This window comes from Pogoniulus pusillus, chromosome Z, assembly GCF_015220805.1.
Source record: "Pogoniulus pusillus isolate bPogPus1 chromosome Z, bPogPus1.pri, whole genome shotgun sequence".
NCBI classification, from domain to species: Eukaryota; Metazoa; Chordata; class Aves; order Piciformes; family Lybiidae; genus Pogoniulus; species Pogoniulus pusillus.
Window position 1 is genome coordinate 55,175,164 of NC_087309.1, and position 14,966 is coordinate 55,190,129.

The 14,966-nt window shown below is 38.8% G+C and overlaps 1 protein-coding gene across 1 annotated transcript in view; it reads right to left on the reverse strand.

The window, feature by feature from the left end:
- The window catches only part of GLIS3 (GLIS family zinc finger 3), a 239,075-nt gene that overhangs the window by 62,772 nt on the left and 161,337 nt on the right, over positions 1–14,966 (reverse strand). The window contains exons 5-6 of the mRNA XM_064176613.1: positions 4,366–4,527; positions 2,770–2,880 (exon numbers count right to left, since the gene is read on the reverse strand). Coding sequence (XP_064032683.1) covers positions 2,770–2,880; positions 4,366–4,527 — 273 coding nt within the window. The remainder of the gene's footprint in view (positions 1–2,769; positions 2,881–4,365; positions 4,528–14,966) is intronic.

The following is a 14,966-nucleotide window of genomic DNA, read 5'->3' on the forward strand; positions in this document are numbered from 1 at the left end:
GAATAAATAAGCAACTTTAAGTCCGGAATGTGCCCAGAGAGGGTCAAGTGAGGAGCAAAAGGAGCCAAGTTTAAACCAGTTGGCTCACAGAAGGAATGGAAAAGGAGCAAAATCTAACAGTGAATGAAACCAAGGAAGGAAAGTTCCATACAGTGTTGCAACCTGACAAAATGCTGGAGGAGATACTACATTATTTCACTTTCAAGGACAGTAATGTTACAATGTTCCATTTATGTCCACTGTGCCAGTTTTAGTTGAGGCATCACACACAAATTTCTCAGAATGCAATGCCCTAACCCGCACTTACTTTGCATGCTTGAAAAACAGTGTCTGGGTGGCTGACTTGCTCTCCTGGGACAGGCAGAACAGGGCTCACAAAGCTCCTCCAGCAGCCCTGCTCACGGGCAGCACGCACAGGAGCTGGGGAGCCAAAGCACTGCTTGCTAAGCTGACAACGGATGCTCGGTTACTCTGTCTCTGATACAGGACAGGGCACTCACACGTCTAAAGGAAACTCCTCAGGAATGCTATAGGTCAGCTCCTCAGAGCCTGACATGCAGATCCCTCTTGTCATGTCCTGCTTCAATGGACTACTGAATCAAAACTTACTCTTTGAATCTGTGCACAGAATCACAGAAAACATCTGATTAGAAGAAATCTCAAAGACCATCCAGTCCAACCCTCAACCCAGCACTGAAGGGTTGACACTAAACCATGTCCCTAAGCACCAAGTTCACATGCTACTTAAATACAGAAACAGTGACTCCAGCACCACCCTGGGCAGTCCATTCCAGTGTCTGATAACCCTCTCTGTGAAAAAATATTTCCTAACACCCAGTCAGATCCTCCACTAGCACAGCTTCAAACCATTTCCTTTAGTTCTATCACTTGACACCAAGGAGGAGGTTGGCCCACTCCTCACTCTGATCTCCCTCCAGGTAGCTGTAGAGAGTTATGAGGTCTCCCTTCAGCCTCTTCTTCTCCAGACTGGACAACCCCAGTTCCCTCAGGCACTCCTTGTAGAACATGTGCCTCAGGCCCTCCACCAGCCTCATTGCCCTTCTCTGGACACACTCCAGCATCTCAATATCCTTCCTGTAGTGAGGGGCCCAGAATTGAACACAACACTCAAGGTATGGCCTCATCAGTGCTGAGCACAGGGGGATGATCACCTCCCTGTTCCTGCTGGCCACAGTGTTTCTAATACAAGCCAGGATGCCATTGGCTTCCTTGGTCACCTGGGCACACTGCTGACTCACATTCAGTCAACTATCAACCAACACCCACAGGTCCCTCTCTGAGTTGTAGCTTTGCAACCACACATACTCAAGTCTGTAGCTTACCATGAGGTTGTTGTGACCTGCATGGAGCACCTGGCACTTGGCCTTCTTGAACTTCATACAATCAGCCTTGACCCATTGGGCTAAATACTGTGGCTTTAGAGGCTGTCACTTTCTTATTGTGCAAGTATGAAACATTTTTTTTGCTACCTCTTACAAATGCCAATGTGTTTAACTTTAAAACTTCTAATCTATAAAAGGTTTAACATCTCAAAGGTTTATCCACCCTTATGACCCTCTTATCAGGATCAGTTTCCTTTAAAACGAAAGCTCAGGTTTTTATCCTTAATGATATAAACAATGTCATAAAATAGTGCTACGAATGAACAGATATATGATGAAATATACCCTTCATTTGAGACTGGCCATGAAAATCCGATTCTGTATTACTATGTATTTGTCTGGCAGAAAGGGATCTGGGGGTTGTAACAGACAAACAACTCAACATGAGCAAGTGGTGTGCCCAGGTGGCAAAGCAAGCAAATGGTACCCTGGCTCGGGTTAGAAATGCCATGTCCAGCAGGAGCAGGGAAGTGACTGTCCCCTTGTACTTGGCTCTGGTGAGGCGACACCTTGAGCACTGTGTTCAGTTTTGGGCACCTCATTAGAAGAAGGATGTGAAGGCGCTGGAGCAAATGCAGAGGAGGGTAGAGGGCAACAAATCCGGTGAGGGGCCTGGAGAATAAATCTTATGAAGAGCGTCAAAGGGAGATGGGGCTGATTAGTTTGAAGAAGAGGAGGCTGAGGTGAGACCTTGTTGCTGTCTACAGCTACCTGAAAGGACGTTGTGGAGTGGCTGCTGCTGGTCTCGTCTCACAGGTAAACAGTGATAGAACAGGAGGGAATGGCCTCAAGCTACAATTGGGTAGGTTTAGACTGGACATTAGGAAACATTTTTTCACAGAAAGAGTGGTCAGGCTTTGGAATGGGCTGCCCAGGGAGATGGTTCAGTCATGAACCCATGTTTAAAAGTCATGTTTAAAGGATGTAGTGTGTGAGGATATGGTTTAAGAGTGAACTTTGTGGAGTAGGGCTAATGGTTAGACCTGGTCCTGAGGGTCTTTTCCAACCAGAATGTTCCTGTGATCTACCGTGTGTCAGAACGTCGAAATGAAAAACATCTGTATTCAAAAACGATCCTGGATTTGCCTCATTATGATGTTCGTTTAGCGATTAAACATCATACCAGAAAATAAAAAGCATGCTTTTCAGACAGACTCATTAAGTCAAAGGTCAAATTACCATCTGTACAAGGCCTGTATCTATTCTTTCTGATCAATGTTTTTGGTTTTGGTTTGTTTGTTTTTGTTTTTTTTAATTAACAGCCTGAAATCAGGACAGGCATTTGAAGATGTATTTGAACTTCTAATATTATAACGCTGATTTCTCCACATAAGCTTTACATCAGTCAATAGAGTAGAAAATTTACCTTCTTCCTGACTTGTTGATCTCTGGAAGAATGGGCTTTCACGTGCTTTCTCAGGGAACTTGGATCTGTGTACCGTTTAGTACATCCAGGAATCTGACATGCATAAGGTTTCTAAGTCAAAAAGAAAAAGGTTAAAGCCATTGTTACACCACAGGTTATTTTAACTCAAGAGAAACCTTGATCAGCCTTGAGATGCTGCAAACCACATTACTACAAAGCACAGATGTTGTACATTATTACAGGTAGAATGCTTGATAATTTACTAGAAAGGGAAAGAAGGAAAGTAAGGTCTGCAAGGAAGACAAACCAAATGAATGCTTTCATTATGGCATCTTTCATTGGCACTTTTTTGTTTTGTTTTGTTTTCTAACCAGTACAATGAATATTGCTAGTTATACTCACACTTCTTCCACCCTCAGAGCAATCTTTGACTTAATCAGAAATTACATTCTTTAGTGAATCAGGTAAAGAAACTGCAGTTAAGGCCCAAATAGACGGGTTAGGATTATAGAAGAATCTGCTTCAGAAAAAGAAAACAAGAAAATGTGTTAGTCTACTACATTACAAAGAGAGCAATCAAAAACCAAAGCAAGCATTGAAGACTGATGTTTAAAAACTATTACACACAAAAATGCACACTTTAATGCGATGTACAAGACAAACTCCTCCAGCTGACACTTCCTAGTAACACATTGTTTTAGAAAGATGCCACTCCTACAATAGTTTACAGTTTTCTTAGAAGAGATTCCAGCAAGTCTAATTCACAAACTAAATAAAAATCTCTGTAGATATCTCCTTCTGCCTGTTCTAGCCCCTTTGTCTTACCTGAAGACTTGTAGGGCCACAATACAGAGTATTAAATGATCATTAGGTCCAATCATTTGCTGAAATTACCTATTTTCCCCTTTAGCCATTTTTGTCTCACAAAGCAATTCCAAAACCACCTTGTAGAAATTATTAACTTGCCATCCATACTGACTCTTTGGAAGAGTCTTGAAAGACTCTTCAAAGAGTCTACTGACTCTTTGGAAGGTACAGTTCATGTTTCAGAGCAGCTGTTTGATTAAACTCACACGGTTCTCGTTTCTGTTAGGACTTCTGCCCTTTTGAAACTGCTTCTACTCTGATAACAAAAGGGTTTAAGCAAACCCCAGCTGCCACCTGAATTCACAAGTAACAATTTGTCAATGTGAAAACTTTTAGATTTACAAAATTAGTCTTATCCTCTTAACTATCTGGTACATGTCCCAGACTTAAGTCTAACTAAGTTTTTTTTTCCAGAGGATAGCAGTTATTATCAGATGGTTTCTGTCTCTGCACAGTGACTTGCATTCTCTGAAGATCACCAAAATGGGAGAGACTTACTGCCTCCATATGCAGCAAAGTCCCTGCAGCTGTGACCTTTTTATCAATTAGTTTGGCCCATCTGCATCCATGGTTACATTACTGCATCACTTTGGAAACAGCTTAAATAGCCTCATCAGACACTTCTCCCTTCTATCTCTAAGGTTATGGTCTAGCTGCTGCCACCAAGCTGGAAGAAAGGAGTGTATGTGTGGTGCACAGGAGACTGCAATGGGACTTCTGCTTCCTTACAGTGTCCAAGTGTGTCCTCTGATGCTTGGCACGGTCGCTGGAGTTGCTGAATGCTTTCTGGCAGCCTGGGTGCTGACAAAGGTAGGGCTTTTCACCTGTATGGCTCCTTAAGTGAATCTTGAGGTTTTCTAGTCTGGAAAAGGCTTTCTTGCAACCCTCAAACTAGAAAAGAGAAAGAAATTATTCAGAAGGAAAGTACACACAGTAAATTGTAACAGCAAACACTAAATAGGAGGGTGAAAGAGCTTGCAGAGACCTCCATCCCTCCAGCCTGCTATGGCTGGATGCCTTTCTAGTGGTGATGGAAGCTTGGCTTCTCGACGTGGGTTTTGCCTCAGAGTTTGAACCATTTGGACCAAAAGTATGTATTTATTCTCCCTGTATGTGGCTGAATTAGCAAACTCTATTCCACTTCCATTTTACAGATAGGATATTGAGACCCAAGGAGATTGGTCAGCTCAGAGTGCAGAACCAAACACCCTGTCTGGGAAACACAACTCCAAGTAATTTTTGCAACAGCATACCCATAACACACACAGTAAGTGAAATGGTCACTGTCCCATGTTCACTGCCCTTATCTCAGGTCTGGGCTTGTCGGGATATTAGCAGCTGAGCAGAACACAGGCATCTCTTAGTACCAACCCAAGCTACAGAGCAACAGAAAACCATGCAGGGAAATGCCAATCTACTTTGTCTTCCTGATGGTAATGCAAGAAATAAAATGATTCTTGAAATATTTCTTTATGTTTCTGGCATAAGTAAATGTATGAGGTGCTTAAAAAAATGGGAGCTCATTGAAATAGGATTTAATCCCTATGGGTATAGTACACCTAATTAAGAACTGCATCTGCAGAGAAACCTCTATACAAGCAGAAAGGTACCTATCAGGTTCACATAGTGTACTTTGTAGTAAGGGAAACCAAAACCCTTCAGTTCTATTTGACAGCAGCATTTTTAACTACATTTGATTTCAACAAATATTGACTTAATTTGAATATTTATTAATATTAGTTAGAATTAATGGACGTAAAAATTCTATTTGCCAGTTACTTTCATTACTTTCAAGCACTGCCTGTTCCACTGTGCAACATCTAAAGCACCTGCTGTACTTAGCTTGCACTTTTACACTTGCAAACATAAAAATGGAGCAACAGTAATGTCAAACATTTCTACTGCTAACACAAAACTGAAAAACTCATCCCTTGAAAAGAAACAGGCCATTTTCCACTGATGTTAGAATAACACAGATTCTCTAAATGTATTATTCAGCACATATATGTTTGCAAAAGCACAAGTAGGAAAACATTGACGTAGTTCTGACCATAGTTAGCATGCCTCCCTTACAATTCTGTAAGATGCTCAAAGAAAAAAAACCCAGGGTAAACAATTTTCATAACTTAATTTTAAGCACTTCAGTTTTTCAGATAATGCAAGAGAGAGTTTCAAGTTCAAAAAAACAAAGTATAGGAAGAAAATACAGAGGAGAAAAAGGAGTTTCAGCATCCCCAGCCAAACAGGCGGAGGCTGAACTTCTGTGCCAGCACTCTTAACAGTTAAGTTTTTATTCAGTTCTAGCAACAGAAGGAAATACAGACTGAATGTTGCCCAGGAAAACACAGTGTATAGGAGAGAATACACATTACCTGTAAAATAGCAATAATAAAACTATATTTAAGACATTAAATCTTGAGAAAGGAGATTACCCTGTAGCCCAGGATAGCATAAGTGCAGTTTTATCTTTCACACACGTTAATTCCAGAAAAAATCCCAATCTCATTAAGTTTCTATTTATATCTCACCCTTTTATCTTAAGCAAACCTACAGTGCTTTTCATATTAACCAGTTTTGATATCAGTTTGTGCTTGTGCACATCGTGTTGCTTTATGCTTATGAAGGTTCAGTATGCAAGAAAAACACTGTATTTACTTTTAGTGAACTACTATCAGAAAATACTTCAGAATAAAAGAAACTAATTTAGTCATGTATCTGCTACAGCTGTCTGTATAATAATACCACTTTTCTTTTTGAAAGTAAAGAATAAACAAAGTGTAAAAAACATTAGAGCTGTAAGGCTACTACAGCAAATGGCCTCTGGAAAACAAAACAATTCAGAAGTAGCTATTTTAAATTATCAAAGAAATATTATAATGACCCCATCTTAGGTAAACAATATATTATTTCTCATTAAATTCATAAAAAGAAAAGCATCTATTCCAATGACAGTAACTAATCTGTATGTAATTATGAAACAAATGGCAGTATCTCAAGCAAAGTTCAATTTTATAGGGCAAAATCCAGCCTTATGCAAATGTCCTCAAAGTAGACCCTCTGTTTTATTTATTCTATAACTAAACTTTGAATCACAAAAGACTAACCTAGCAAACAAACAAACAAACAAAGAGGGGGGGGAATAAAGGAAAGAAAAGAATGGAAAAGAAAAGAAAAGAAAAGAAAAGAAAAGAAAAGAAAAGAAAAGAAAAGAAAAGAAAAGAAAAGAAAAGAAAAGAAAAGAAAAGAAAAGAAAAGAAAAGAAAAGAAAAGAAAAGAAAAGAAAAGAAAAGAAAAGGAAAGAAAAGAAAAGAAAGGAAAAGAAAAGGAAAGGAAAGAAAAGACAAGACAGAAAGAAAGAAAGAAAGAAAGAAAGAAAGAAAGAAAGAAAGAAAGAAAGAAAGAAAGAAAGAAAGAAAGAAAATGAATTTAAAAAAAGCAAGAGAGAAAGCAAGAAAGCAAGAAAGAGAAAGAGAAAGGAAAAAAGAGAGAGAGAAAGAGAGAAGAGAGAAAGAGAGAGAGAAAGAGAGAAGAGAGAAAGAGAGAAGAGAGAAAGAAAGAGAGAGAGAAAGAGAGAAAGAAAGAAAGAGAGAAAGAGAGGAAGAAAGGAAGAAAGGAAGAAAGGAAGAAAGAAAGAAAGAAAGAAAGAAAGAAAGAAAGAAAGAAAGAAAGAAAGAAAGAAAGAAAGAAAGAAAGAAAGAAAGAAAGAAAGAAAGAGAGAAAGAAAGAGAGAGAGAGAAAGTGTAAATAAGTGTTCATGTGAATGTAAAATAAACATTGAATTTAACTGTGCAAAAATGTTTAATGAGCAGAATTGGTATTGTCTTAGAAATTTACAAGTTGTTTCTTTTTTTCCTGAAGACTTCTGCATTGCTGATCATAATTTAGAAGGAGAAAAGAGAAGCTGAAGTTTTCTTTCCCCTCCACAGCCCTAAATTACTTGTTCGTACACATCAAGGGTATATATAGCTATGGAAGGTTTTCCTAGCAAAACACAAAAAATCAAGCCTGTATTATTAGGAAAAAACACCTTTACACTATACTTAGTGAATGTTTACTCTAGACCCCAAGGTTTTTGAAGATTTAGGATTCTCTGATGCTTAAAAGGAGTAAGAAAATACTCTTTCCAACAGCACAGTTCATGCATTCTTTCCTCATAACCACATTTCACTGAAAGTATTCTGAAGAACACATGATTATCTGTGGGCGAAAAAAGTCAGGTAAATGGTAGTTGTATTTTGAATTAGAGCTCTTTGCAGTTTCTAAATTATCCTCCATAATGTAGCACTTCTATTGCAATTATTCACTAAGTACAGGGCATGCATTTGGCATTCTGAAGCTGCTTAACACTCTTAAATGTACTCTTGATTAAACCAGATTTTTAAAAAAATATTACATAGAATTGATTGTGTAATTATCTCCTAACCTGCTGTGCTAGTTTGAGACTAACTGGAATATTTTAGAGAGAGCAATTAGATTATAGGCTGTGAAAAGGAAACAACGGTGATGTCTACTTCACTCTTAGGCTTGCTGAGATGTATAAAAATAAGAACATAAACATAGATAACAGTTGGTGTGTGTCTCTGGGCACCTGTACTTTTCTCCCTAACCTGTTGTCTGTGTAACTAGTCCTTCTGCTTTCTAACTCTCTGGCTGACCCTCCAAACTTTTCTTGAATGTAAGGCAAAGTCTGGGATAAGGTCGAGGGGTGGAAAGAAAGGTGATCCAGTGGTTGGGAGCCCCTCCTGGGGACTCTGGTTTCTGGGAGGGGTGTTGTGTTTCTGTATTACTTTTAACTTGTATATTTCTGTATATAACTGTAAATATTTGTGTATATCTGCTTGTATATTGTGATAAGTTGTAAATATAGCTTCATTCTTTAACTTCCAGCTCAGCTGAGTCTAGCCTGGGTGATTTCATAAGGGGGGGGGGGGGGGGCGGATAATACCCAAACCATCACACCTGCCATACAAAAATCATAGTTACATACCTTTCTCTTTCTCTCTTGCTTTTCTTTTTCTTTTTTTACTCTTGCATACAAATTGAAATAATTAAATAGCTAAAAACAAACAAACAAACAAAAAAAAAAAAACCCCAACAAATAAACAAACCAAAACTCCTCTCTGTGCTTTCCAAACTCGGGAGCCCTTTTAATAATATATTCCTTGGAGTCATCTGCAAACTTACTGATGCAGGACTCAATCCCCTCGTTCAGATCATCAATAAAGACATTGAACAGGACTGGGCCCAGCACTGATCCCTGGGGAACACCACTAGTGACAGCTGCCAACTGGATGTGACACCATTCACCACCACTCTCTGGGCTCTGCCATCCAGCCAGTTCTTGATCCAGCACAGAGTGAATCTGTCCAAACCATGAGCTGCCAGCTTGGCCAGGAGCTTCTTGTGGCAGACAGTGTCAAAGGCTTTGCTGAAGTCCAAGTAGACTACATCCACAGCCTGCCCCACATTGACCAGGCAGGAAACCTGATCATAAAAGGAGATAAATATTTTTTGCATCATCATAAAAAAATTGTATTTTCTTTTTTTTACTTTTTTCTGCTACATTAACATGGTAAGTAATGTAAAAGGGAACCTTCCACTGTGTTTTCAAATCACTCTACTTTCTCTGAGCTATTTTATATATAAATAAATATAAAAAACCCATAAAATATAGTATATACTATATCTATTTCTCCCAAATATTTTTGTATGCATCATATATATGATACATATACATATGTAAATTCTTTTCCTTCTCACTTTATACTGTGCTTTCTTGGACCTAAACCCAATGTATAAGTACTATTACGAGATATTTATATTTGAGCACTGTTTGATTTTACAGTAATGTTTCACTCAATATACAACATAGTGCAATATACAACCCTGACTCTCTCATGTTTATGCTTTTAGTATCTTCTTATTAATTGAATCAGTTATACACAATGATCTTCAAGTATATTTATGCACGATGGCATTTAGGTGAGGATCATCTTCTGTTTTTCAAGCGTGAAAGATAAGCATTTCCCTAGTCAGCTGCCATGTGTGGGGGAAATATTTAAGGCAAATTGTAAGAAACACATTTGATTATGTGTTCCTAGTCTGGTCTCTCTTCTACGGTTGTGGGGAGAGATTTTCCTTTTTAAATTCGACTTTGCTGAAAGTTGACTTTTGACGTCAACTTTCTTAACCATTAAGCTGCAGCAGTTCGCTTTCTGTGTATCAAGACCTGGCCAGTGACTGCACAAAGTCTCAGTAACAAATCCAGGTATTTTGTGACAGAATAGATTTTATTCTTCACTAAAACAGAACATGTGTCTCAGACAAGAAGCAGAAGAGACTGAGAGGCTCCCAAAAGAATGTGATAGGAAGAAATGATTGGATTTGATACATCCAAGTGACCTCAGCGATTTAGCCGTGACGTAGACTTTAAACAGAAGTTTGGCAGTGAAGACTTGTCCAAATCAGGATTTACACAGATGTGCAGATGTAGTTGTTCCCTTGCTGGCTAACTCATGCTAATCCATCACTAATTGAATATGACCATATAGAGGCATTCTCTAAAAACTTCACATAGTATGTTTTCATCTTCCATTGACAATTGCTGTGGTCCCTTTCCAACTACTTCTACATTCACACTGGATACAAAATACAAGATCAATTATTTCAGTATAAGTCTTACCACTGCTAAGCATTCAGGCAGATCAAGCCCCTTTTATTCACTCATCCAAAGATCATATTAGCCTTGTGTAAGTCGTAGCATCTTAGAAAGAGTTTTCATTTCAGCTGGTACACTAAATTCACACTCAGAGTCACTTCTTGCTAGGCAGAATTTCTCATCTTGTAAATATAAGCTGAATGTCTTAATTCTTGCTTGTATTGTTTTCCATTTGGATGCTTTATAGTGCATATTTTTATAATGCAGTAATTAATCCATGCCAATCAAAATACCTGTAACTCTGTGGTTGAAGTTAATTGTACAAAGTTTAACTATTTAGCACCATTACTTTGGGTGTGGGGGGGTGGCACTCTTTTTCTAGTATGTGCCCTACCACTTGAATTTAATGCAAAAACCTTAAAATCATTAAAGGAAGTCAGGTTAGACCTTTGAGATCATCAGGCTAAAACCATAAACCACTACTAAACCACATCCCAAAGCACCAGGTCTACACATCCTTTGAATGCCTCCAGGTTTGGTGACTGAACCACTTCCCTGGACAGCCTGTTTCAATGCCTGATAACCCTGCTGATGAAGACATTTTTGCTAATGTCACAGTATCACAGTATCACAGTATTATTAGGATTGGAAGAGACCTCACAGTTCATCAAGTCCAACCCTTTACCACAGAGCTCAAGGCTAGACCATGGCACCAAGTGCCACGTCCAATCTTGCCTTGAACAGCCCCAGGGACGACGACAAACTCAGGTTACTTCTTCTTGTTCTACTGCTTGTTACTTGGGAGGAATGCTAAACTCTCACCTCTCTACAACCTTCTTTCAGGTAGTTATAATGATCTCTTAGATTTAAAAATGTCTCATGGTTCAAACATCCAAATGATTGGAGAAATCAAATTTCAGTACCACAGGCATTCCTTCAGCAGTATTTTATATTCCACTCCATACTGATCCCCATCAGCGCTGGGACAAAATTCAGTGCAAGACCTTGTTTGGAAACACCATTATCTGTCTATGATTCCACTTCTGAATTACATTTAAGATCTATTAATTAATAGATTAGTAATTAATAGTATTAGACAGGTTTTAAATATTCTATGTGTACCATTCACAATGTAGTATTTTTTTCAGCAAAAATATCAATACACAACCAGTGCTAGCATTTTCCTTTTCCTTTCTCCATCCCAGGCTGTAGAAATAATAACTTGATGATACAGGGTCCCTCGAAGAGCTGATGGATATTGGAGGACTTCAAGATGTTTCATGGAAACAGAGAGGGAGAACTTGAAACAACAGGTGATGAAAAATCCAATTTGGTGTGAGTATTTCTGCTTGGAGACAGTTTAAGATGTTGCCACTACCTCATGGAGCTGCACTGTCAGGACACTGACCTGATCTCATTCACAACAGTAAGTTACTGTCTGAGATTGCTTGCACAAGGTGCTTGACAAGCTTACTTTAGTAATACTCATAAGCTGACCATAAGTAAGATAGATAAACGTCCTGAAGCCTAGATTTTGGAGAAAGTCATCTGAATGAAGACAATACATTTCTGAATTTTACAGAATGATGCCAGCTGTGAAGGCATATACATGAATGGAGAGGGGGGATAAACTAAAAAGCAGAGGGAAAAATAAATCCAGAGTGGCATATGTGCAATGCCATAAACCAAAGAGTTGAATTGTTCAGTAGTTCTGTAGCATTTTCGGTAGTTCTGTAGCATTTTTAAAGGATTGATTAGCAGACAAAGTGCAAATTAATTATTTAATAGTGTTTTAAGTCTATCTGTCAATTAATTTTGAATGTTGATATGCTGAACAGGTAGGTTCTTCTGTGTCAGCATCAGGGCAATTGGTGTAATACAGACAAAGTATCTTACCCCAGCTTTGCATTTATCATATGAACAGATGTAAAAGCTGTTCTTTATATGGCTTTCAAACAAGAATGATGTATTTCAAGCATTAATTAATAGTCTTTTAAAAAGCACTTCTCTTCCTCAACAGCATTAGTAGGGTGCTGCTCTGCAAGAGGTGCAAGGGCTTTCAGAAAATTGGAAGTAAGACCTTGTATGAAAACCTCTCAAAGAGCTTTTTATTATTCCAGACTCTCCTGTCTGGCAATCTTGTGAACAACACATAATTAGTGTCAGACATCATTCAAACTGCTGACATCAGGTGCTCACCAAGGAGGAGAAAGCATGCCACAGCTGAGGTTTAAAAGCTCAGGTTCACTTTATGTGCTATGCTTTTAACCCTTAGAGTGTTTAAATGGGGGAAAATGTACCATTCACAGCAGAAATTCATTATAGTTCATCCATTTCTGTCACAGCTTGTGACATGGTAACTGAATGCTTTGGTGGATACACAGTACTTACATAAGGCTATATTTTCCTCAAATCTATGCAGAGGGTGTGTTTTATTTTCTGCTGTTACAGTTAATCTTCTGAAATACCTACAATGACCTGGAATTTTTTGCTGTAGTATATAATGGCAATTTATAGACGCTGCATGAGACTATCAATCTTTCTTGGCTCAACCATCAGTGATAATTTAATCCAAAGCTTATTGAAGTAATTAGACAATCAAATCATGGAATTGTTTTGGCTGGGAAAAACCTCTAAGACCACTGAGTCCAACCATCCACCTAAGACCACCATGGCCATTAAATCATGTCCCTAAGTGCCATGTGCACACATTTCATTAAATCATAGAACCATAGAATCAACCAGGTTGGAAGAGACCTCAAAGATCATCCAGTCCAACCTATCACCCAGCCCTAGCCAATCAACCAGACCATGGCACCGAGTGCCCCATCCAGTCTTTTCTTGAACACCTCCAGGGACGGTGACTCCACCACCTCCCTGGGCAGCCCATTCCAATGGCAAATCACTCTCTCTGTCAACAACTTCCTCCTAACATCCAGCCTATACCTATATTTTATATTTTACCCAACCTATATTTCTTGAACCACCTCCCTGGGCAGCCTCTACCAATGCTTGAGCACTCCTTCAGTAAAGATTTTTTTTCCTAATGCTCTATTTAAACCTACTCTAGCATAATGCCACCTTTTGGAGAAAAGCTTTTCTAATTTCTAAGACACATGCTGTAACATTTGCTTTTCTCCCTTGCAAGAGGTCCCATTACTGCAAAGTGTTAGTTTTCAAATGATGGCTAACTCTTCCCACAATCCCTTACTTTCTTTTACTTTATTCTGCTATTATGGTTAATTTAAAAAATGGAACTCCAAACTAAGGGACAGGGAAGCCAGTTTCCTGGAGCTCATTCTGCAGAGATCCACATTCCTGTTGTCCCTCACCCTGGCAGCAATGGTGGCCGTGTTCTGGCAGGTGCAGGAATCTCCTCATCCAACCCACAAGCACCTTCCTCAGTGGCCCAGACAACGTTCCTTTAGGCATTTCTAAAATGTATAAATATAAATGTGTGCTAGTTTGAAGCAGGCTAGAATGTTTTGGTGAGAAGAACTAGATTACAGGCTGTGGAAGGAAAACAATGGTGATGTCTACTTCCCTCATAGGCCTGCTGAGATGTATAAGAAGAAGAATTAAAAACATAGATAGCCACTCGGCGCTTCTGCTGCTGGCGAGCTCTGAGCTGCATCTCTCTTCTAACCTCACCCTCCATTTCTTTAATCAATCCACTTTTGCTTCCTAACCCCCTGGCCAAACCTCCATTCTTTCTTGGGACTGGAGTAAGGTTGCAAGGGGTAGGGGGAAGGTGAAGGGGTGGTTGAGAGCCCCTCCTGGGGACTCAGGTTTCTGGGAGGGGAGTTGTGTTTCTGTATTACCTGTTACCTTGTATATTTCTGTATATAACTGTATATACTGTAAATATCTGCTTGTATATTGAGCTAAGCTGTAAATAATAAGCTTCATTCAAATTTCCAGAGCTGGCTGAGTCTAGTCTGGGTGATTTCCAAAGCATGGGGGGGGAAACACCCAAATCATCACAAAATGGAAACAAAAGGTAATGACAAAACACAACAAAGCCTAAAGTGCTATTTACCGTCTTTGTAGTTGCTAGTTTAAGCTAAAATTACGCACAACAGGTGTACAAAAAAGTTCATGTTATGAGTCAGATGTAAGATTTATGGGACTAGTCACTACTTATGGCTACATGGGTCATATTTTAAGAGTTTTTGACAAGGAAGCTTTTTGTCTGTGTGTGTATTGAATGAAATTAGTAAACCATATCTTATTCTGATTTCAGTTTTTCGATGCACTCACCTCTTTGGGTGCATTTTAAGTAAGAAGACCTAAATAGTGCTCCTACAACTGAAAGATACAATGAAAACAGTTAAAAAAAAAAAAGTGGTTATTACTGCAGATAAAAATGTTCCACATTGGGTAACTACATGGGATATTGAACTGCGCTACTTTTTCAGACAGGCTCCTAGGGGAGGCTAATCTCTTGCATCCTGTTTGAACAGAATTTCACTTTATCAGTCATGCTGTACACTTTTGGCAAAGTAATTCTATATGTGGACTGATTACTTGAGTTAATCAAGAAAATTTAATATTCTTTCCAAGGAGATCAATGTTTGCAGAGAAAACTCTGGTATTGGTTCTGACAAGACATACAGGAATAGCGTATTAAGAATGTCAGCAAATTACAGTAAAGTTGGAAAAGAAAAACAGG